We start from the raw sequence: 25,190 nt of genomic DNA, 5'->3' as shown, positions 1-25,190 counted from the left end.
GCCTCCCGAGTAGCTGGGATTACAGGCGACCGCCACCATGCCCGGCTAATTTTTGTATTTTTAATAGAGACAGGGTTTCACCATCTTGGCCAGGCTGGTCTTGAAGTCCTGACCTCGTGATCCACCTGCCTCGGCCTCCCAAAGTGCTGGGATTACAGGCGTGAGCCACCGCGCCCAGCCAATATCACTGTTTTTTTATTATCCACATTCATAAACCACTTGAACTCTATCCATGGGTCCCTGGTTTTGAATCCCTGCTTTAGGCCATTAAGCTGGGCATAGCATCATTCTGAGACAGGGGGTTTCTGAACAGCATTCCTGGATGCTTTTTGAGAGTCTGCAGGTATTCAGTGTCTTGTCCCTTACTGAATATGCATCAGACCACACACAGTTAATTGGTTTCCCTGGCTCACCTCCATTTTGATTTTGATGGACATGGGAAACTTCAAGTGTTACAAGCCATTTCCCTATAAATGACTCATTCATGTATGACTCTCCCAAAATATTTTATTCTATGCCATTTTTTGTCAAACAGTCTTTAGTAGTAAGACCAGTAGTTATTAGCAAAAGTATGTACTGTATTTTAAAGATCTTTTTGGAGGATCTAGTGTGTTTATTTTGGGGGTCAGGGGATTCTCTTGCTTATGAATAACCAGGAATAGTTAGCCGTTGATTTATCCGCTTTGCTGGTTGTGTTTCTAATAGAAGTAATACCTGTTTGGCCACTTTTTCACGATGACTTGTTTGTTGGGTCCGGTCCACAGAATGATCATATACATGATTGTAGTCTATGGAAGCTCTTTTCAAAAACCCACACTAAATGTGTTTTTTTATAAAGTGACAGGTAGAAATAAAGTTTACAGAAACACTGATCAATTTATTTATTCACTCATCCAGCAAATATTTTTTTAATTATTTTTTATTTTTTTGAAATAGAGTCTCATTCTGTCGCCCAGGCTGGAGTCCAGTGGGACAGTCTCAGCTCACTGCAACCTCTGCCTCCTTGGTTCAAGCAATTCTCCTGCCTCAGCCTCCCAAGTAGCTGGGAATAGAGTTGCCCACCACCACACCAGCTATCATCTAGCAAATATTTATTTAGCATTTGTATGCCTGGCACTATTCTAGCTGTTCTAGGCACTGGGGATACACCAAAACAATTCTGCTCCTGGTGGAACCTGTATTCAAGTTTGCAGAAACAAGTAAAAATACATGTGAATGTGTAATATGTCAGGGAATGTTCACAGCCTGGAGAGACAAGAAGTTGGGGCAAGTAGAGAGAGGGAGATGGCACATCTGCAGTGGGTCTTGTTGCTATTTTATTTTATTTATTTTGTGTGTGTGTTTTTTTTTAATGTGATGTTCGAACAGGGTGAGTGAGTGAAGAGAGGGAGTGGAATCATAGAGGTATTTTGCAGACAAGTGTTCTAGGCTGGCCAGGCACGGTGGCTCACGCCTGTAATCCCAGCACTTTGGGAGGCTGAGCAGGTGGATCCCCTGAGGTCAGGAGTTCGAGACCAGCTTGGCCAACATGCTGAAACTCCATCTCTACTAAAAATACAAAAATTAACCAGGCATGGTGGCACACGCTTATGGTTCCAGCTATTCAGGAAGCTGAGGCCGGAGAATTGCTTGAACCCAGGAGGCGGAGGTTACAGGGAGCCAATATTGTGCCACTGCACTCCAGCCTGGGTGGCAAAGCCAGATTCTGTCTCAAAAAAAAAAAAAATGTTCTAGGCTGAGAGAACAAAGCTGGCTAAGGCCTGGGCAGGGGGAGGGTGGCCATGGTGGAGGTGGCTTACCTGGTGTTTGAGGAGGATTGGCGGAGAGGGCACGAAAGAGGGGATGCAGGAGATGGTGGGGGGGAGGGAAAAAGGATAGGCCATGTAGAGCCTAAGTGCCGTAGGAAACCCCAGAGAGAAAGGGCATTGTCGGCTTTGAAAGGCTCACTATGGCAGATGAGTGGGCCCATAGGGCATGAGAGGATGAGCAGCCAGGGCCCATAGAAGGCTGTAGAGAGTCATCGTCAGGCAAGAGCGTGACGGTGGCTCAGACCAAGCCACCCAAAGGAGACAGAGAAAGAAATGATCCTGATTTTGTGAGAACTCAAGAGCCCTAGGTAAGCAATTTTTTTCTTAAAATCTGGTGATCTTCTCATCCAGTTTTTGAAAACAGGGAAAGTTGCAACATTATCGATTTAATAAAAGAAAGGGAAGATGTGAGCTATTTCATCATTAAGTGCATTTATGTATAAAACTACTGAATTTCGAGATTTCTAGTTCCAGATATTGTGGTTGCATTGAAAATATATTTTAAAGTACAAACGCTTCTTGAAATATAGTTTTAGTTTTGTTCACTAAGCCTGGCTTTAGTCCAACCAGCCTAAGGATGTTGTGGCCAGCGGGCCTGTCTTATGATACTGAGCTGTTGTCTGAGACCAGCAAAAGACACAGTGATATTCACACTAATTTCAAAGAAAACTAGGAAGTAGTATTATGAAAATATAGGAAAGATTATGCACAAATCTCTAGTCCCACTAGATCCTGTGGAAATGATTAAAACAAACAGTTATATACTGCCACCTGGAGGAAAGGTTTGGCTCTTAAAGTTTTAAAAAATAAAAGTAAGGCTCCTGATAAGTTGAAGTGAACGTAGTTGATAACGTTTCCTTGAGTATTTTGTGGTGTTAGGTTATACATTGTAAACCTTATTGAATTTAGTATTTAGAGTTTTGGTGGCTATTTTCTGAATGAAAAAGTAGTATAACTGATTTCTTCTCATTTGTAAATGTATCAGTATGAAACATTTCTAAAGTATAACACTGAAACCACATTCAGTCATGCCCTTGACACGTTGCATTTGGTGGAAATTGCATTAAATTGAGGTGTTTAAAAGGATCCAAGCTGTCCTGTCCACGTTCCTATCCCCCACACTCCTTGGCATTCTATTATAGCAAATGCTTTCTCAGGCTCCTGAGTCACAAGTATTATGCTGACCTCTCAAATGCCCCAAGCAAATAAAGAGAAGAAACTGGCCACTCTTTTCTACCTGCCTGAATAAAATCGTTTCTGGACGAATGGCTGTGTGGTCAGGGATACGGGCAAGTTTAGATAATCATCAAGACTTCTCTTTAGTGCTAACGGCCACGTTTTTTGTTATTGACCTTGGCTCAAAATTGGTTTTCATTTTAAGATAGAGTAATAATTTAAAAAATCTATATGAGCATTTGACACATCTATTTGTTTGTGAGTTTTTATTACAAATTTTGAATTGGAACCTTTGACTGACCTAAGAGGGTAGGTTCCCTTTGCGTTCATACCCTGTGTTCCAGTGAAGGCTGATCTGGGAGGCATCATAGTGTAGTGGAAAGAACACGGCTCTAGAGCCAGTGAGACCTGGGTTCATAATCCCAGCTGTGTATGAACTGGTCTTCTGAATTTAGGAAAGTACTTTCTCTTTAGGCTCTTGCCTTTATTTGTAAAATGGACATCACGCTTGTCTCATGGAGTTAGTGTGAGAGGCATGACACATGGTCAGAACTCCGTAAGTTATTGTCTTGATGATAGATCTTGACATATGAAAATGAAATATCCGGCTGGGCGCGGTGGCTCACGCCTGTAATCCCAGCACTTTGGGAGGCTGAGGCGGGCAGATCATGAGGTCAGGAGATCGAGACCATGGTGAAACCCTGTCTCTACTAAAAATACAAAAAAAAAAAAAAAAAAAAAAAAAAGCCAGGCGCCTGTAGTCCCAGCTACTCGGTAGGCTGAGGCAGGAGAATGGCGTGAACCTGGGAGGCGGAACTTGCAGTGAGCCGAGATCGCACCGCTGCACTCCAGCCTGGGCGACAGAGCGAGACTCCGTCTCAAAAAAAAAAAAGAAAAAAGAAAATGAAATATCGATTAATTTAAACAACATTTATGATGTGTGAACTCTGCATCATTCTTATCTTGACTTTGTACAAAGCTCTTTTTCCAGCCTTTTTTGTTTAAAAAAATTTTTTAATAATTTTAACTCTTATTTTAGATTCAAGGGGCACATGTGCAGGTTTGTTACCTGAGTATATCGCATGATGCTGAGGTTTAGGGTACTGTTGATCCTGTCACCTAGGTAGTAAGCCTAGTGCCCAGCAGTTAGTCTCACAACCCTTGTCCTCCTCCTGCCTTCCCCCTCTGGTAGTCCCCAGTATCTATTGTTGCCATTTTCATGTCCATGAGTACTCATTGTTTAGCCCCTAGTTGTAAGTGAGAAGGTATTTGGTTTTCTGTTCCTGTGTTAATTCACGTAGGATAATGGCTTCCAGCTGCATCCATGTTGCTGTAAAGAACATGATTTTGTTCTTTTTCATGGCTACATAGTATTCTGTGGTATATGTGTACCACATTTTCTTTATCCAATCCACCCTGGATGGGCATATAGATTGATTCACATCTTTGCTATTGTGAATAGTGCTGCAATGAACATACAGTGCACATGTCTTTTTGGTAGAATGATTTATTTTCTTTTGGATATATACCAAGTAATGGGATTGCTGCATCAAGTGGTAGTTCTAAGTTCTTTGAGAAGTCTCCAAACTGCTTTCCACAGTGGCTGAACTAATTTACATTCCCAACAACAGTGTATAAGTGTTTCCTTCTCAGCCGGGCATGGTGGCTCATGCCTGTAATTCCTGCACTTTGGGAGGCTGAGGTGGGCGGATCATTTGAGGTCAGAGTTCGAGACCAGCCTGGCCAACATGGCGAAACCCCATCTCCACTAAAAATAAAAAAATAAAAAAATAAAAAAATTAGCCAGATGTGGTAGCAAACGCCTGTAATCCCAGCTACTCAGGAGGCTGAGGCAGGAGAATTGCTTGAACCTGGGAGATGGAGGTTGCAGTAAGCCGAGATCGCGCCACTGCACTCCAGCCTGGGCAACAGAGCAACACTCCGTGTCAAAAAAAAAAGAAAAGAAAAGAAAGAAAAGAAAAGCATTCCCTTCTCTCTGCAGCCTCACCAGCATTTGTTGTTTTTTGACTTTTTAGTAATAGCCATTCTGATTGGTGTGAGATGGTATCTCAATGTGGTTTTGGTTTACATTTCTCTGATAATTAGCGATGTGTACATTTTTTCATATATTTATTGGCCACATATATGTCTTCTCTTGAGAAGTGCCGTTCATGTCTTTTGCCCGTTTTTTGATGAGATTATTCACTTTTTGTTGATTTAAGTTCCTTATAGTTTCTGGATATTACACCTTTGTCAGATGCACAGTTTGCAAATATTTTCTCCCATACTGTAGATTGTCGGTTTATTGACAGTTTCTTTTTCTGTGCAGAAGCTCTTTAGTTTAATTAGGTCCCACTTTTCCATTTTCATTTTTGTTGCAATTGCTTTTGAGGACTTAGTCATAAGTTATTTCCTTTCTTGGGCTTTTAGAGGGCTGATTAATTTGTGTACTTCAGTTTTCTAGCTAATTTCGATACAGTTCAGTGGCTAAAAAAAAGAATATCCTCCTTTACGTAATTTGTTTTCTGTTTCAATGCTATCATTTGTCTCTACTTATTTGTACTATGATGAACTTTTTGAATGGAAGCATAGAGATTTATCTTATTTCCATGAATTCCATACCAAGATCTTTATAACCTCTTCTTGATTTTAATAAACTTTTTCTCCCCACAACTAGAGATCTCCATTACTTTAGCATTATTTTTCAGGTCTGTGATAGACATTGGGTAGGAATAGACAGACAGTGATGTGGAGGAATTACTTAGAAACCAAACTGTGGCTATGTTTGAGGATGACAGCTGGAAGTTTTTACTTTTACTTTTTACTTTTAATGAGTTTCGTTTAATGATAAGATTGTGAAGTGCAAATTCACGTAAGTATCAATTGTGAAAAAATAGATTTATGAAATGATGACCATTTTTAAAAGTTAGTTATAATGAAATTCTAATTAGATTCCCCTTTGTAACTTTCAGCTGTACAAAGAAATTGAAATCTGTCCAAAAGTCACTCAGAGCATCCACATTGAGAAGTCAGATACAGCTGCTGATACTTATGGTAAGTTTATTTTTCTTTGTTTGTGTTTTAAGGTAAAGTATTTCTTATGTAAGCATGCATTTATTTACAGTTCAACAAAATGCCTTTGAGTCCTATCTAAAACAGATAGTATATCTGGCTCCTGTTCTGTGGAGGGCAGCCACACTAGGGAATAAAAGGGGTATTTACTCTGGGTACGATGTAGACTTTGGTGTTAAATTTCATAACTTTTAATTACTGGGATTCTACTGTCCTAAAAAGGAAGTGGGTAGCTTATTTTATATGTCAAAAGATAAAATTACAACAAGTTTAGTTATAAATCTGACTGGCTTTTATTTGTGATTCATGCATGGGATAGCCTCCATTCTACAAAACAGAATGAGAGCTCCCTCTGGGCAGTGGCAGAACAGTGATTTTTGTAAGGTGGCGACAAGGAAACAGAACAGTGGAAGAAGAAAACTGATTGTTTAACTTAGCTTACTTCAGGTTACTTTTTTGTAAGGGTTAAAGCAGAGGGGACCTACTTATTTTGTTGACTCAGGTAGACTGGAATCTCATGTTTTCAGGAAAAACTGGTCTGTTTGGGGATCTACTTGCTTCCTGAAAGTTTGTTTGATTATGTGGCATCCAGCATGAGTGATTCCATTTTTATTTGATCTGGCCTTTCGGGCATAATGCAGGAAGTCAGTTCACAACAATGGCCTCCCATAATTTTTGTTTAACATATACTATGATGTACCTTAGTAATGTAGGAATTATTCTTTTACACCCCCTCCCGAAAACTATAAATTTTGAGAAATCTCAAAATAGGCCATTATCCTACATTATCCTCCCTTCCCATACAAATAATGTTAAAGGAACTATTTTGATGGTGTGTAGGGGGGTCCCCAAGACCATCCCTAGGTTTGCTGATTCACTAGGAAGACCCACAGAGCTCAGCCTCTGGTCATACTCACAACTATGATTTTTTTAATAGCAAATTATACTGAAGCGGCTTCGTTGTCTTGGGTAAATACCCACGGTTCGTTGTCTCATGCCAAGGGAATCGAGGATGCGGACACACAAGAAGTGGGTTTAGGAGTAGAGGTTTAATAGGCAAAAAAAAGAGAAAGGAGAATAGCTCTCTCTCCTGCAGAGAGAGAGGGGTGCCCGAGTGGGTCTTCCGGCCAGCGGCGGAATGCACTGGATTGTATAGCCAGGCTTGAGGAGGCGGTGTCTGATTTACATAAGGCCCACAGATTGTTTGGACCAGGTGTGAGGTCTACACAGCACGCATGGAAGCTGGCTGCCCTATCCTAATCTTTATTATGCAAATGGAGTCTTTGCCTGGCGGGGGCCATGTTCACTGCTCCTTACTGTACGCCTGGCTGGCAAAGAGAAGAGAGGATGGAGCCGCCATTTTGAACATGCTTAGTCCCGGCTAGCTTTTCCCGATTGGCACAACTGCCGGCATTCACCGGTGTAAGCTTCCAGCTTGCTTGTCTATGTGTGCAGCTTGATTTTACAGGCTGCTTTTTGTTACAAAAAAAAATTATTTGGGGGTTGCTTTTCATTAAAAGGAAAATGTTACTGAGGACTTTCTTCTCCTCGCTCTCTGCCTAAATCATTTCATCTTAACTCCTGTATCAACACAAAGCAAAATCAGCAAAGGGAAAAGGCGCATGGAGTGAAGTCTAGGGGAAACCAGGTGTGAGCTTCAGCGAGCCCGGTTTCAGTGGAGTCACGTAGAATGAGGATAACTCCTCCAGCACAAAGTTGTGAGGACACCTGAGAAATGCTCCCTCCTAGGGAAGGTGGTTAGAGACTCAGTGCCCAGGGCTTTTCTGGGGAGGCTGGTTCCCTAGGCACCCTCTGCCTAGCATGCACCAAAATTCCAGACTCCCAGGAGGAAAGTAGGCGTTCACCATAAATCCCATTGTTTGTACCACAGTTTAGGCACTGTGAGCCACTCAGGGTGTTGGGAACCCTCCCAAAATCCAAGTTCTCAGGATGCCAGCCAAGGTTCAAATTTGTAAGTGGGCCTTTCGAAGAATAGCAGTCATGCCTGCTGTGTTAACGCTTTCCTATGCGGTTGTCTACATTCTGGCGGAGTTAAATATATATTCCTTTCCATATGTTTAAGACCAGTCTTCTTTACTTAGCATTACACTGTATGGCTTGAATAGTAACATAGTTGGTGCCTGAGTAAATTAAGTGAGGAAAATCCATACTGTGCTATATCAGTCAGGAGCGGCGAGGTTAGCTGAGGTAACAGACAGCCACCAAAGCCCGGTGGCTCGAAAGAGTGACATTTATTTCTCACATTCACCACGCATCCCTTGTGGGTTGGCTGGGACTCCATACATTGTCCTCATTCCACACCCAGGTCTGGAGCAGCTGCCACCTGGGACAGTGCTTGTCACTCTGCAGAGGGGGAAGGGGAGATGGGAAAGCAGGTGTTGTCCCACTCCCAATTCATTGGCCAAAGCAAGTCACACAGCCATACCTACCTACGAGGGAGCACTGAAGTGTGATTCTACTGTTTGGTAGAAGGCGAACAAAGTTCCGGGTGGAAAGACATAAAGACTACCTCATATGCTCACTTAAGATTTCTCTCTGAATCAAGTTATTAAGCTTTCTTTTTTTTTTTAAGACACAGTTTCCCTCTGTCGCCCAGGCTGAAGTGCAGTGGCGCGATCTCAGCTCACTCCAACCTCTGCCTCCCAGGTTCAAGTGATTCTCCTGCTTCCCAAGTAGCTGGGATTACAGGCGTGTGCCACCATGCCTGGCTAATTTTTGTACTTTTAGAAGAGACGGGTTTCACCGTGTTGGCCAGGGTGGTCTTGAACTCCTGACCTCAACTGATCCACCCACCTCGGCCTCCCAAGGTGCTGGGATTACAGGCATGAGCCACTGCGCCTGGCCCAGGTTATTAAGCTTTTTAGCATTTGAAAATCTTTAAAACTCTTTTCTGAGCACTGGGATATTACATTCCTTCTGCACCTTCCCCTGTAGGCCACCAGTCTTCATCTCGGAATACTCAATAGAGGATTTGGGCCTAATGAAGAGAACCCAGTTTTGAACCCTGGCCACTTGCGTTATAACTTTATGCTGTTTATTTCTTGACCTTAAAACTAAAGACATAATAAAGCCAGGAGAATGTTTCTCATGGCAAGGAATAAATGTTTATGAGCGGCTTATTATGCAGCAAAAAGCCGACCTCAGTAATTAGAGCTGTAATTGGTAGCAGTGAAGTGCCTGGATCCTCCAAAATTAGATGCTCCATAATGATTATTCTTTTTCTCTTCAGTTTACTTAATTTTTGTTGAGTAAGGATAAACTAGCAAAGATCAAGTTCAGAAGGCTGAATTTCAAAGCTCTTGGACTCTGCTTCTAAGATTGAGTGATTCAGGGACTCAGAAATTGGAACTGGGCATGAAACTGCTATCGTTTGTATACATTTTAATACTTTTTATTAAAGTCACTGAATTACTCACAGAACCCATTTACTTTTACCCCCTGAGGAGGGTATGACAGGGCACCAGGCATCAGTCTTGAGAGTATTACAAACAGTGCTTCCCAACTCATCCGATGTAAAGAAGCAGGTATTTTGTTTTGTTTTAATTTCCACTCTTTTGTGACCACCGCTGCTTTTGTGAAATACAAAATCCCATGCTTGGAGGTTGTGGCAATGTCAAAGCTACAAGAGGTTCTCAATGTAGTCTTGATTTCTGTCCTTACATTACTGCCATTAGCAAACAGTTGGCACCTGTTCCTGCACTTCACTTTGAAAAGCCCTGCCACAGGCTGGACACAGAGGCTCACACCTGTAATCCCAGCATTTTGGGAGGCCGAGGTGGGCAGATCATGAGGTCAAGAGATTGAGACCATCCTGGCCAACATGGTGAAACCCCATCTCTACTAAAGATAAAAAAATTAGATGGGCGTGGTGGCACGCACCTGTAGTCCCAGGTACTCGGGAGGCAGGAGAATCACTTGAACCCGGGAGGCAGAGGTTGCAGTGAGCTGAGATTGTGCCACTGCACTCCCGCCTGGTGACAGAGTGAGACTCTGTCTCAAAGAAAAAAAAAGAAAAGAAAAGCCTGCCACTCATGGCTAATAAGCTCAGTTAAATCATTTCTTCTCCGTGCTCGGGTTGGTTTTGGCATTTGATGTTCCAGCAGCGTATTGATTGAATAGGTGAAACATTCCCCCAGTCCTCAGAGATCTGATTGCCTCTGGATTAAAAGCTACCACAGAGTTGAAATTCAGCCCATCTGTATCTAATATTAACACCTAGGTAAGTGGCTTCCGGTTAGATACTGAGTTCGGTACAAGTAAAAGCTACCGGCACAAACACAGAAACACCTCACAATACAGATCATATGCTGCTTTCTATTTTAGAACACTTTAGGGAGGAGAATATAATTTAATAATCCAACTGACTGAACACACTTAAAGTGGGAACATTTACTTAATTTCTCTCTCTTGCCTCTCTCTCCATCTCAGCCCTCAGCTCACTCCCACACCTTACTGTTGAAATTAGTTCACATATCCAGTTACATGATACTTAGACTAAGCATGAGACCCTCGGCTGCCTTGAAGTAGAAGGATGCGTCATTTCAGCAACTTAATGTTCCTTTTCTCTGGGTACTTCTAGTACTATTATATTTTTTAGTCGTGTGTTCTCCTCATGTTATAGGTGCCTATGCTTGTTATCTGAATTTTCATTGTATCCTGGACTCTAGTTTTGAGTAATTCTCTATTGTTTATCATGTTATGGTTTTTCTAGGGTGAGGAATCCTTTGGTGGTTCATCTCATGAGTTTGTTCTCAGTTTCTTTTTTGAGACAGGGTCTTACTCTGTCGCCCAGGCTGGAATGCAGTGGTGGGATCATGACTCCCTGCAGCCTCAACCTCCTAGACTCAAGCCATCCTTCCCACCTCAGCCTCCCAAGTAGCTGGGACTACAAGGCACGTGCCACCACGCCCAGCTAATTTTTTAAAAACAATTTTGTAGAGACAGGGTCTCACTGTGTTGCCAGGGCTGGTCTCGAACTCCTGGGCTCATGCTTTCCTCCTGCCTCAGCCTTCCAAGAGTGCTGGGATTATAGGCATGAGCCACCACGCCCGACCTTAGTTTCATCACTTAGTTTTAAGCACTTCCTTCATTCTCCTGATCATTATTCCAGTTGCCACTCATGATCCCTTCCTGTGTTTGAAGCTAACAGCCCTCCAGTTGGTGGATACATCGATTGATATTGAATAATTTCCCTCTGCCCCCTGTTGGCAATCATTTTGGACGATATTAGAGTTGTCTGCTGAGAGTTAGAACATTGCTGTCCTATTTAAAAGAAATAGATCTGACTTTGCTGATTAACTGTTAAAATCATTATGTTCTTCATTCAGCTCCACATAATCCAGCTGTAGGATATTTCATAATTTTCTTTATATTTGTTCATATAGAAGATGGTTATAAGGTTTTCCCCCAGTGTGCAAAGTATTGGCATCTTTAAATGGAAGCCGCTCACATGTTTGTTGCAAGGCAAGGTGTGGGGAGGGCTGCCTTCCTGGAACAGTGAAAGGGGCTCCTGTTTGACCCCTAAACTGGTGTCCAGTATGAATTCCAGTACAGAGCTAATGTGCTATTCACTTTTGTAAATTTTTGGCTTTCATTTGGGTGATCTTCAAAGAAGGAACTTATGCCCATTATCGTTTCTTCCATCCTCTTTCCTATCATAGAGATTTCCCCACTAATTAGAGATGTCTGATCTGTTTCTCAGACCTAGTCTTTTTACCCAGTTGTCTGGTACAAATTACATAATCAGTTGCAGTCCTCAGACTGGAAGTCTCCTCTATTTAACCTTTTGATTATACAAAAAGAGGACCAAGAAAAGAGGGAATGGCTGGCTGTGGTGGCTCACACCTGTAATCCCAGCACTTTGGGAAGCCGAGGCAGGTGGATCACTTGAAGTCAGGAGTTTGAGACCAGTCTGGCCAGCATGACGGAACCCCATCTCTACCAAAATTAGAAAAATTAGCTTAGTGTGGTGGTGTGTGCCTGTAATCCCAGCTACTAGAGAGGCTGAGGTAGGAGAATCGCTTTAACCTGGGAGGCAGAGGTTGTAGTGAGCTGAGATCGCACCACTGCACTCCAGCCTAGACAACAGAATGAGACTCCATCTCAAAAAAAAAAAAAAAAAAAAAGAGGGAATGGAGCAAATCATACCTGAGGTGTCTCCATGTCTCCATCTACTTGGCTTCAGGTGACTTGCAGCAGGCTATCACCATGTTGCCTCTCCTGCCATCTTCCAGTTAAGCAAAGGTGTTTCCTGGTACCCCACAGGGGTGCTAATTTTTTAATAGAAAAAAAACTGGGGCCAGGCTCAGTAGTGCACACCTGTAATCCCAACACTGTGAGAGGCTGAGGTGGGAGGATCGCATGAGGCCAGGAGTTTGAGACCAGCCTGGGCAACATAGTAAGACCCCATCTCTACAAAAAAATTTAAAAAATCAGTCAAGCATGGTAGCACTCACATGTAGTCCCAGGTCTTCTGGTAGATGACGTAGGGAATTGTCTGAATCCAGGAGTTTGAAGCTACAATGAGCTATGATCACACCACTGCATTCCAGCCTGGGGGACAGAGCAAGACCCTGTCTCTTTAATAACAAACAAACAAACAAAAAAATTGGTCTCAGAATGTAGTAGAATGATGGCATTTCAAAAAGGAAATTCCAATATTTAGATGAATCCTATTCATTCTTTCCTATGACGTAGCCCTTGATTCTATCTCGCCTAATAGATTTTTTTTTAAATTTCCACTAAAATGCAGATAAATACACCTGTGTTAAGGCTAATGTAACCTAAATGGTTCTTGTGTAAAAATATTTTGATTTCAGCAGGGCTTCTTGACACTTAATCTGAAAGTTAGAAGTTGCTGAAAGAAGAGAATTTAAAATAAGAGAATGAAATGAAGACTTTGGAAAGTCCTCACGGGTGGCCCTCTGCCGTTTCCTATCTGAGGGTGTTACGGTACTTGAGAGGGCGATGGCAATTAGCCTTTTTGCCTATGTGAGGGTATCCATTTCCTGGTCCTGTAAACTAAACAAAAAACCATGTGTTCATCATGACATGGCCTAAAAAGGCTCAATGACTCCCTGGAACCCAATCTTACAAAATTCTGTTTTGCTATTTGCCTGCTTGTTTTTTTTTCAACCACTGCTCTCCCCTCAGCATTACGATGGGTATCTATATTATGGGATGATTTTTTCCCCAGAGCTGAAATTATTGCAGATATATACAATGACATGTGTTCCCCTTGCCCTTTTTAGAAATATCTGCAAAGGTATTTCTTTCCCTTAGCAAAGTAGGTATTCACTGTGGACATTCAAAGTAATTGATTAGGAAAGAGTTTTACATGAGGCGGTCTGGAAACAGGAGTGACCAGGACTTGTAACCATAGAGTTTTGAGTACCTAGGATCCTCAAGCCACGTAGAATACCTCGGCCTCACTCTGCTTTCCTCTCTGAAGTATGTAGCAGAGCCCAGGGTTAATTAGCAAGTTGGCTTTGAGCTCTGGGAGCCCAGAGAAGTATAAGATAATCTTATGATCAGATACTGCTAGAGTGTGAAATCAGGTACAGTTTCTGTAATGTGTAATTCACATTACAGATTCGTAATGTGAGTTGCATCTTGCTCCTGTTTGCAGAATTGTATTAAAGCAGTGTCCATATAGTCATACATATGGATGAACACACACCCTCCAACAGTACAGTTGTTAACATATTCTAGGACATAGATTTGATGAAAAATGTCTGGGGACTTTGAGATAAGCTAATCTTTTGTTTTCTGCTTTGGAGGAGAGTATGGAAAAGAAAAAATGATGGCGTTTACCAGGAAGCAAGATTAAACAAAATAATTTGCTTCCCTTTGAGTTGATTAGTAGGTAATATGAAGATAGACGTACGTAGTAATCTTTATTTTTACAAGTAGTGACTTCCAGAGTGATCTAAAAATACACTTTTCTGCTATGTAAAACAAGAAAAAACAATCAGTCCAAACTATAATGACAAACATGAAACATACCTAGTTCACAGCAGGCACTTCCTGTTGTTTGCTAAACATTCAGAAGGTGTGAGCCCTGCCATTCTGTCTTTTTGTGTTTCACAGGGTTTTCACTTTCTTCTGTGGAAGAAGATGGTATTCGAAGGCTGTACGTGAATAGTGTGAAGGAAACCGGTTTAGCTTCCAAGAAAGGTAAGTCAGTGAAGGAGGGCTGGTCTGTCTGTCTTAAATGCCCTTTGGGGCTTCTCAAGTTTTTGAAGGAGAAAGATATGCCCAAAGGATTCATTTGTGGAAAGTATTTGAACATTTTCTCATTGAAAACCCTTCCAGGGAATATGCATTTTATTCCATTAACTTAAGTGTACCAGAAAGGTCATATTGTTGAACTTTTTTTTTCTTTTTTTAATTTTTAGAGACAAGGTTTTGCTCTATCACCCAGGCTGGAGTCCAGTGGCACAATCATAGGTCACTGTAGCATCGAAATCCTGGGCTCAAGCCACCCTCTCACCTCAGCCCCCCAGGTCACTAGGGGAGTACAGGTGCATGCCACCACACCTGACTAATTTATTTACTTATTTGTTTTTCAGAGTCAGGGGTCTTGCTGTGTTGCCCCGGCTGTTCTTGAGCTCCTGGGCTCAAGCGATCCTCCTGTCTCAGCCTCTCAAGTCACTCATTTTTGGATTTTAAACTGATTGAGCCCATTACCCTGGGGCTGGTGGGAAATTCCATTCTAATCATGTGGTCGTCCTTCTCCATCTTCTAGGATGGTGTGGGGATCCTGGGGGGGTTCTTCCTGGAGCAGGGCGTGGGGGAAGACACCTCTGTACTTTGGTCCACACTGGTCACAGCTGACATTGGCTATTGCCTGAGCCTGCAGAGCTCTTTCAAACCAGTTGTTCTGTTGCTTCCGTTCATAGAAGAATCTGCGAAAGTTGAGAACCTAGGGATTTGAGATCCAGCCTCCCTCCCCTTCCTTAGAGAGCGCTTCCCTGCTACATCCTGCCTGTTTCATTTTAGCCCTTAAATGGCCCATAATGCATTTGGGCTACTTGGGGAACCCCAACTCTCCATCCTTTTTCTACCCCTGGAAAGTCTTTGCAACCTAGATGATTTGCTCACAGTGCTAATTTCTTAGAGCTACTGTAATAAACTGTTACACACTGGGGGGCTTAAAATAACAGAAATTTATCCTCTCACCGTTTAGGAGGCCAGAAGTCTGAAATTAAGGTATTGGCAAGATTGATTTCTCTGAAGCCTCTGAGGGAAGAATGGCTTCATGCCTCCTTCTGGTTTCTGGTGTGAAAGCAACACTTGGCATTCTGTGGCTTATGGCTGTATCACTCCAATCTCTGCCTGAAGTCACATGGCTTCTGCCCTGTGTGTCTCTCTGTGTCATTAACATGGCTTTCTTATAAGAACATCAGTCATTGGATTTAGGACCTACACTAAATCATTGTGAGTTCATTGTAACTTTCGTGTGTAATAGTATATAATTATGTGTAATTATTATATAATTATAATGATGATATTGTAATTATTATAATATAATTATTATATAATGATATATAATATATTAATATAATATATAGCTATATGATATATAATATATTATATTAATATATAATATATAATGGCATATAATATATTAGCATATTATATATAAATATATAAGCATATAATATATAAATATAGAATATATTAATACATTATATAATAATCGTTAATATAATTATATATAATTATATAACATAATTATATATAATTATATAGCATAATTATATATAATTATGATGTGTAATTATTATATAATTACAATGATTATATTATTACAATTTCATCTGTGATATATATCTATCCCTATTTCCAAAGAAGGTTGCATTCTGACATTCTAGGTGGACAGGGACTCTATTCGACCCACTATACTCGCTGTAAATAAATGGGACAGGTAGGTAGGGCTGGATTGTTTCTTTCTTCTTGCTATGGGATTTGTAGTTTCATCCAAGAAGTGGCAAAATAATACGTATTGAACGTCAGAGATCAACACATCCAGATCAACTGTGCTTAGATGTACTTACCTTGCATCTGTTGTGTTAACTACTGCTGAATGGAGCAGAGAAGGGAAATTGAGTGCTGATCTTCGCCACTGCCTTTTTTGTCCTGGTTCAGCTGAGTTCTGGGTAGTTCATGGCTTGCAAAGCTACATGTGCAGGTTATATTGACCTGTCCTGTAAACACTGGAAAAGCACAACCGCGGACTTGGCTATGCATGGAAAGGCAAAGGTGTGACGAGTGAGAAATAAAGTCAGGATAATTTATCTGCTGCTGACTGTCACAGAGGAGCATTTTCCTTCTTTTTCCTTCTATACTTTCTAGGCCATAGGCAGCCTGGGGCCAGAGTTTGACCCAGTCACTGAGCTGTATCTCAGCTAAGAGCAGAGATGACAGGATTTCTTCCCCTTCAAGCCCAAAGACTGATTTTTATCTCTTTCATCACAATGAGTGTGCCGGTTTGCGTGGCACGGGGGTGGGGAATCTACCGCTCTGGTTTCAGTCACATCCTGTTTTAGTTCTTTGAATCTGAGAGCCCTGGTGTTAAATGAAGATGAACGGTCATCCGTACTAACCCCCTTGCTCTGTTCTCAACAGATGCAAGAGTGATGTCCATTCTGTCCTCCTGGTCCACAAACACGATCCCAATACCTGGCATGTCTAGAAAGATATTGGAGGTATTTTATGTTAAATTTAGCTGTGAATTGGCCGGGCACGGTGGCTCACACCTGTAATCCCAGCACTTTGGGAGGCCAAGGTGGGCGGATCACCTGAGGTGAGGAGTTCCAGACCAGCCTGGCTAACATGGTGAAACCCTGTCTGTACTAAAAATACAAAAATTAGCTGGGCATGGTGGTGCGCACCTATAATCCTAGCTACATGGGAGGCTGAGGCAGGAGAATCACTCGAACCGGGGAGGCGGAGGTTGCAGTGAACTGAGATCGCGCCATTGAACTCAAGCCTGGACAACAAGAGCAAAACTCCGTCTCAAAAACAAAACAAAACAAAAATTAGCCAGGCATGGTAGCACATGACTGTAGTCCCACCTACTCAGAAGGATGGGAGAACCCGGGAGACAGATGTTGCAGTGAGCCAAGATCGTGCCACTGCACTTCAGCCTGGGCAACAGAGTGAGACTTCGTCTCAGAAAAAATAAATAAATAAAAATTTAAAAAAATTTGGATCATCTGAGGTCAGCAGACCAGCCTGGCCAACATGGTGAAACCCCGTCCCTACTGAAAATACAAAAAATAGCTGGGCGTGGTGGTGAGTGCCTGTAATCCCAGCTACTTGGGAGGCTGAGGCAGGAGAATCGCTTGAACCTGGGAGGCAGAGGTTGCAGTGAGCCAAGATCGCACCACTGCACTTCAGCCTGGGCAACAGAGTGAGACTCCGTCTCAAAAAAAAAAACAAAAAAACTGATTTCAGATATTTTAGAAACCTGAATAAGGATGTCCAGGGCGTGTGACTCTGTGAAGCTGGGAAGCGAGAACTTCTTTGTAGGGTCATTTTCTGCAGAATCTGAGTGGGATGCCCGAGGGCCTGGGAGGCTTCTCGTTCCTGCAATTTATCTTTGCCTGCCCTTCGCTCACTCCCTTTTTCAAGTTGGTTTTTCCATATTGGTGTATAAAATTAGCAATTGGGCTCCTTTTCTCTCCCTAGCTGAAAGGATTATTTTATTTTCTTTCATGTTCTTCCCAACCTCTCCATTTCTCAGGCTGCTGGAATGTTCTTCCAGTGCCAGTTTGAACTGCACCTTGGTGTCTCAACTTCCTGTTCTTCTAGGTTGGGCTTGTTCATGGTGGTTCCCTTGGGTCCCAAACTTTGGCAATTCCCCTAGCAGATCCTTTGGGGATCTACCAAAAGAGATTCATCCCAAGGTTCAGATGTAGTTTGAAAACAAAACAAAAAAGGACAAAATGATTGCATTGGGTTCTTGAAACTGTCATCTCTAAGTGTATTTGGAATGAGACATTCTTACTTCTGTCCTCATAGCCAGAGTGAACGCCCTGCATTTTGGTTCCTTGGAAATAATCAATAGATATTAGCTGGCTGTGACTTAAGTGTGCACTGAGGCATGAACATGTACAAAACACAGTGATGGCAGTCATCAGAGAGCACTGCCATTCCCCGCTCGCCCCGCCCCAAAAGTGTAGGAAGATAACCGGAATTAATTAGCATTTGTGAGAAATTTGCAGATGCTTGGAACACACAGATTAATGAAGGAGTAAGTTTGTTTGCTTGATGTATGAAGGACCGGCTAGGCATGTTGTAACTTGCAAATCTAGAACCTTCAGAACCTGAGGCCCCTGTCCTCTCCTGAGGATCACTCCGGAGCACCGCAGCCTGTCTGCAGCAGCACCTGGGGCTGTGAGACCCACAGCAGGTGTGCCCTTTATAGCAGAGCTCCTAAGCTGTTGTGTTCTGATTATGTGTGTGAAATTAAAAATTTTCCATCTTGCGTTGGCAGGCCTGAAAGCGGGAGATGAGATTCTTGAGATCAATAATCGTGCTGCTGACGCCCTGAACTCTTCTATGCTCAAAGATTTCCTCTCACAGCCCTCGCTGGGCCTCCTGGTGAGGACCTACCCCGAGCTGGAGGAAGGAGTGGAGCTGCTGGAAAGCCCGCCCCACCGAGTGGACGGCCCTGCCGACCTTGGCGAGAGCCCCCTCGCCTTTCTCACCAGCAACCCAGGTATGGCTGTGCAGGGTGCTGGGGGCGAGTCTGAACTCCGTTGTGCCACAACCTGGGGAGTTTATCACGCGGCTTGTATGTTTCAGTGAGTGCCTCTGTCTGGCAGGTGGTATAAAATGTGTGCACAAGATGGGCTGATGACTGGCCCTGCATTTCCTGTTGAAATTTCAAAGGCGCAGGGAACTTTATTTTCTCATAGAACTGTTTTGCTACAAATCCACCTGTCACCCATGGGCAGCTTTATAATGCTTCTGCTGTTTCTCATTTTGGGGAAAGGTGAATATTTAGAAGACTTTGCTGTGGATAGAGATACAGAGGCACAGAAGTGTTGGGAATTGGGCCACGTGTGGTGGCTCGCACCTATAATCCCAGCACTTGGGAGGTGGAAGCAGGAGGATACCTTGAGGTCAGGAGTTTGGGACCAGCCTGGGCAACATAACGAGACTCTATCTCTCCAAAAAAAAAAAAAAAAAAATGAGCTGGGCATAGTGGAGCACCTGTAGTTTCAGCTACTTGGGAGGCTGAGTCAGGAGGATCGCTTGAGCCCAGGAGTTTGAGGCTGCAGTGAGCTGTGATTGCACTGCTGCATTCCAGCCTGGGAGACAGAGGCCTGTCTCTTAAAAAAAAAAAAAAAAAAAAAAAAAAAAAGAAGAAGAGCAAGTGCTGGGAATCACATAAGATGCTGAGACTAAGTCCTACCTCTGTTCCTGCCTTCTCTATCGTCATCTTCCAAACCACCACTCAGCCCTGCTTTCCTGCTGTCTGAGAGAAGGACGTGAGTTGAGATGCTGAGAGGCCTAGAGTGGAAATGTGTGCAGAGCTCTGTTTGTCTTTTGGACTTTTTCAACCTAAAGACTGAACCCGAGCGCTTCAGTGACCCCCCTGCCCTGCCCTTCCTTCCTCTCCCCCTCCTTCTGTCAACCTGTGCTCATTTTACTAGAAGCAGCGTGAGTGCCACCTGCCTTTCGAAGTCTTCCTGGGACCCCATAGAGTTAGCTCTCTCCTCTGGGCCCCCACAACCCTGCAAATTTAACTTCCATATGGGCCCTCATTAGATCATGCGATTCTTACTTGCTTGTGTCTCTCTTTTCGCCTAAATGTGTTTCCTGAGACTGGGTTTATATTCCTCATTTTTGTCTTCCCGGCTCTTTACATGTGGTTCGCTACATGGGTGGCCCTGTCTTGTTCAGCAAGAGAGTGAGTGAATGATGGAACAGATGAACAGCATAGATTACTATCATTTATTTCACCATGACCGGGTTCTCGGGTTTGGGTTGATTTAGTAAGTTGGGGTTTTGTCATTATTTTCTCTTTTCAAAGCTTGGGATACAAAAGGAGCGTTCTGTTCAAAATCTGAAATGGAAGGCTCTTGGGTACTTGGATATTCTTGCCCTGCTATTGTTGTTTTTCAAATCATTTTCTGAAGCTTGGCTTGCTAAGGAAGTTGGACCCCTCATTCTTTTGTTCATTGGCTCCTTGGAAGATTTTAACAAGTTGAAGCTTCAGAAAATTGATTGCTCTCAGTTACAATTGACTTCCTTGACTCATTATGTTATTGTGGTCCCCACATCCCAATCAAATTTTTGAAAAGTGGCTCCAGTGAGTTGTGTACCCTTAATAAAGGAGAATGAAGACCATAAAGGCTGTTATTTCATGTGACCACAAGATGGCAGGCTCGATCCCACAAAACGGTTCACAGATACAGTTGTTTCTGGACTTTGAATGAGACATATTATGTTAGATTAGATTATTTAAAGGATTTTATAAGCTTGCACATATGTGCTATAAGCAACAGTGTGTACTCAACTTTCTTTGGATTTTTTTCTTCTGTCTGAGCCCTTCTTCTGGGTTACAGATACAAAAAAAAAAAGAAAAAAGAAAAGAGGTTGTTAAACTATAATCCATAGGCTAAAAGCAGCCCACCGCCTGTTTTTGTAAATAAAGTTTTATTGGAACACAGTCATGCCATTCATTTACACCTTGTCTCTGGCTGTTTTCCTTCTGTAATGGCAGAGTTGAGTAGTTATGACAAGGACTTAGGGTCTGCAAAGCCAAAAGTATTTACTCTATGGCCCTTTACACATAAAATTCGCTGTCCCCGATGTAAAGTATGACTGAGATTGCTCACAATTTGTTTTTTTAAGGATAGACACTGTTAATGTTTTGGTCTATTTCTTTCTTCTTTTTTAAAAAAAGTCTACCGGGCGCAGTGGCTCACACCTGTAATCCTAGCACTTTGGGAGGCCAAGGCAGGCGGATCACCTCAGGTCAGGAATTTGAGACCAGCCTGGCCAACATGGTGAAACACCACCTCTATTAAAAATACAAAAATTAGCCATCCGTGGTGGCAGGCGCCTGTAATCCCAGCTACTCGGGAGGCTGAGGCAAAAGAATCGCTTGAACCCGGGAGGCAGAGGTTGCGGTGAGCTGAGATCGCACCACTGCCCTTCAGCCTGGGCGACAGAGCAAGATTCCGTCTCAAAAAAAAAAAAAATCTGTGTATGTATATGTACGTGTACATGTGTTTGCTTAAAAATCTATTAAAATACATTTAATAGAGTTTAAAATGCATTGAATAAATCTTGAAATTCATTTAAAAGATTTTTTAAATGCATTTTATATATATCTGTTTTATAAATATCTGAGTATTTCTGTGTATACAGTTGCTGTCTGGTCTTTTGTGTGGTGGAGTTTTAAACTAAACAACTGGACTTTACAACTGATCACGTTACCTCCTTCAGACCGCTCACCTTTGGAGACTGTGCGCTAAATCCATGGACCCTGCCATTATTTTAAAACACATTTAACTGCAATTTTGGGATCATCTTTGGAAGGTTTTTTTTTTTTTCAATTAAGCGGCCATAACTCGGAGCTGATATTTTTTAAGTATTTACTATGTGCCAGGCATGGAGCTGAAAGTTTGATAATAACTATGACTCAAATTTTGTCCTCCAGTTTATGTTTTAGTGTAGTTTTTCGTTTTTTCATTGCTTTATCTTTTTTTTTTGAAACGAAGTTGCGGTCTTGTTGCCCAGGCTGGAGTGCAATGGCGCCATCTTGGCTCACTGCAACCTCCGCCTCCTGGGTTCAAGCGATTCTCCTGCCTCAGCCTCTTGAGTAGCTGGGATTCCAGGCACCTGCCACCTCGCCTGGCTAATTTTTGTGTTTTTAGTAGAGATGGGGTTTCACCATGTTGGTTAGGCTGGTCTCGAACTCCCGAAATCGGGTGATCTGCCCGCCTCGGCCTCCCAAAGACCTGGGATTACAGGAATGAGCCACTGTGTGCGGCCACATTGCTTTATCTCTTAAAATTTTGTAGTTTTACAATCATCAAAAATCCTTCAGGCTGGGTGTGGTGGCTCACGCCTGTAATCCCAGCACTTTGGGAGGCCAGGGTGGGCGGATCACCTGAGGTCGGGAGTTCGAGACCAGCCTGACCAACATGGAGAAACCCCGTCTCTACTAAAAATACAAAATTAGCCAGGCATGGTGGCATATGCCTGTAATCCCAGCTACTAGGGAGGCTGAGGCGGCAGAATCGCTTGAATCCAGGAGGCAGAGGTTGCGGTAAGCCAAGATTGTGCCATTGCACTCCAGTCTGGGCAACAAGAGCGAAACTCCATCAAAAAAGAAAAATCCTTCAGAACAGAGTCTGCTTTGTCAAGTTAGGTAATCAGACTGACTCAGGAATAAAGCATGGAAGTAAAGCCACTGTATTGTTTTGTTGTTTTTGTTTTTGGTAAAGTTTCTAAACTGGCTTCAAAATTAGTAAATTTCAGAAGAATTCCTGGCCGGGCGCAGTGGCTCACGCCTGTAATCCCAGCACTTTGGGAGGCCGAGGCAGGCAGATCACGAGGTCAGGAGATCGAGACCATCCTGGCTAACATGGTGAAACCCCGTCTCTACTAAAAATACAAAAAATCAGCTGGGCAAGGTGGTGGGTGCCTGTAGTCCCAGCTACTCGGCAGACTGAGGCAGGAGAATGGCGTGAACCCCGGGGGCAGAGCCTGCAGTGAGCCGAGATCGCACCACTGCACTCCAGCCTGGGCGATAGCGAGACTCCGTCTCAAAAAAAAAAAAAAAAAAGAATTCCTGAATACTTGGTCAAGTAGCAGCCCAATTGGACCTGCTGGTGGGGAGAAGGCATTTCACTTCCCCACCTGGGTCTCTGCCTATCTGCCTTCTAATTGCTTCTGCTTCCTAGTCCCCACTTAACAGTGGAAGATAAAAGTGGAGGCAAATAAACAGGATAAAATAACTGAAAGATTGCTCTGTGATGGGGCAGAGAGAAAGCAGTATCAGCAGACCGCTGCAGTTAAAATAGAAAACAACCGAGAAAATTTTGTACAATGGGCAGGATGGACTACAGCCTTAGTCTAAATTTAGAAGTAACAAAAATAGGAAACATCCTGAGTGGCAGGTTTGAGGTTTGATGGGAGTAAGTTAAGGTGGATGATTGGTGTCCTCGACAGAGAGCCTTGCTGGGTCTCAGGGACCCTGGGGTCCACGTGAGTGCTGGCTGCTACTTGGCTGCTGGAGGCTTGTCCTGCAGAGCTCCGCCGTCTCACAAACTCAAGTGGTCAGACTTGGCCAGGTCCTCCCTTAAGGACCCTGAGTGAGTATGGGATTAGCTTTCAAAGTTGGATTATTTCTGAACTGCTTTCTCATAGAGAGGTTTGTTTCTTCTATGTAGAAGCATCACAGCCTAGTGGCGAAGATTAGGGCCTGGAACCAAGTTATTTGGAACTTAGTCCATTTCTTTGGAACTCAGTCATTGGTGGGGGGGACAGAGTCTCACTCTGTCGCCCAGCCTGGAGTGCAGTGGCAGGATCTCGGCTCACTGCAACCTCTGCCTCCCAGGTTCAAGTGATTCTCCTGCCTCAGCATCCCAAATAGCCAGGATTACAGGCATCCGCCACCACGCCCGGCTAAATTTTGTATTTTTAGTAGAGACAGGGTTTCACCATGTTGGCCAGGCTGGTCTCGAACTCCTGGCCTCAGGTGATCCACCTGCCTCACCCTCCGAAAGTGCAGGGATTATAGGCATGAGCCACCATGCCTGGCCAGAAATCAGTCCATTTCTATGTTCATCAGCTTCATGACCTTGACCTGGTCATGCTTAATCCCTCTGTGCCTCAGTGTCCTCACCTGTAAAATGGGGATAATGCCACACTGTCATCTCACTGGGCTGTTGTGAGGACCAAATGAGGCATAAAAGTAAAGCATTTAGAATATTACCCAGTAAGCGCTCAATAAATGTTTTGTACCTGAAGCCATTGTCTTATGGGGGACATGAGGATTCCCTGGCCTATGACCAGAGATTGCTCTTTTTCAGTATTCTCCCTGCCTTCTACGCCACCTCAGTCTGCAAGAGGTGAATTACCTGATAACTAAGTTTGTGAATTACAGCTTGTTCATATTTTCCTTTCTCGAGTAGAAAGACCTGAATGCTGTAGTCTAGAATGCTGAGGTTCCTGGGCCCTTTTTCAGAGCTCTTGAGTCACCTAGTGTGGGATGGGGTCTGGGTCTGCATTTGTTCCGGTGGTTGCTTCTAATGTCCAGCCCTGGTTGGGAGCCACTGCCTTAGGTCACCAACTCTTCCTGGTTACTGCTCCCTGTCCTTTTTCTTGTCTTGGTGGAATCATAAGATAATTGGAATTTTACGGTGACATGCAAACCTTCTATAGTTTCTTGATCACATTTTGTGATCTGCTTCATTGAGATTTTTTTGTAATGAAAATTTGTTAGGTGGTCCTGCAGTACATTCTCCATCCTCCCGTTCCTTGGTTTACGAGGGAAGCCTGCTGAATGGGTTGCCACGTTGGCTTAGAAAGCCAGGATCTGCATAAGGAGTGTCTATGCTGAGTGTTCTCTGTAAGACTCAGTTTCCTATCCTTGGCTGTTTGCCATCCCTGAGTTCTGGTTGCAGTCTTACTGGAGCTACTTTCATCTGTTTTGGTTTTTTTTTTAAGCATTTGTTTTCATACGTATTGGTAGGAAAAAAAGGGAAGGATGTCTAGGACAAAAAGATAGTTCCTTCAGTGGCTGTTTTTATAAAAAGATCTTAGCAGTGAAGGGGAAGCTAGAATAGGAAGTTGCAGAACTGTATTTGTATGAGGTTTCAAAAAAGTCTCTCTTGTGTTCTTGTGTGATTAATTTTGAATACTGATCTTATCTAGCAATATTAACAATCTGGGCTAGGTAATGCTTTGCTGTGGGGAGCTGTCCTGTGTGTTGATGTTTAGCAGTACCCCTGCAAACCACTACAAGACAATAGTACGCCACCTCCCCAAGTTGTACCCATCAAACATATCTTCAGACATTGCCAAAAGGCCACTGGGCAGCCAAATCTTACCCAGTTGAGAACTACTGGCCTAATTTATTAA

General features: G+C 43.0%; 1 protein-coding gene across 2 annotated transcripts in view; it reads left to right on the top strand.

Moving 5' to 3' along the window:
• Positions 1–25,190, top strand: part of TIAM1 (TIAM Rac1 associated GEF 1) — a 441,710-nt gene that overhangs the window by 358,891 nt on the left and 57,629 nt on the right. For both annotated transcript variants that reach the window (XM_063601293.1, XM_003813220.4), the window contains 3 exons: positions 5,957–6,038; positions 14,166–14,252; positions 18,580–18,804. In XM_063601293.1, coding sequence (XP_063457363.1) covers positions 5,957–6,038; positions 14,166–14,252; positions 18,580–18,804 — 394 coding nt within the window. The remainder of the gene's footprint in view (positions 1–5,956; positions 6,039–14,165; positions 14,253–18,579; positions 18,805–25,190) is intronic.

This window comes from Pan paniscus, chromosome 22 (genome assembly GCF_029289425.2).
Source record: "Pan paniscus chromosome 22, NHGRI_mPanPan1-v2.0_pri, whole genome shotgun sequence".
In the NCBI taxonomy this organism is placed as follows: domain Eukaryota; kingdom Metazoa; phylum Chordata; class Mammalia; order Primates; family Hominidae; genus Pan; species Pan paniscus.
The sequence above is the reverse complement of the archived record's forward strand: the minus strand, read 5'-3'. Positions and strand labels throughout refer to the sequence as shown.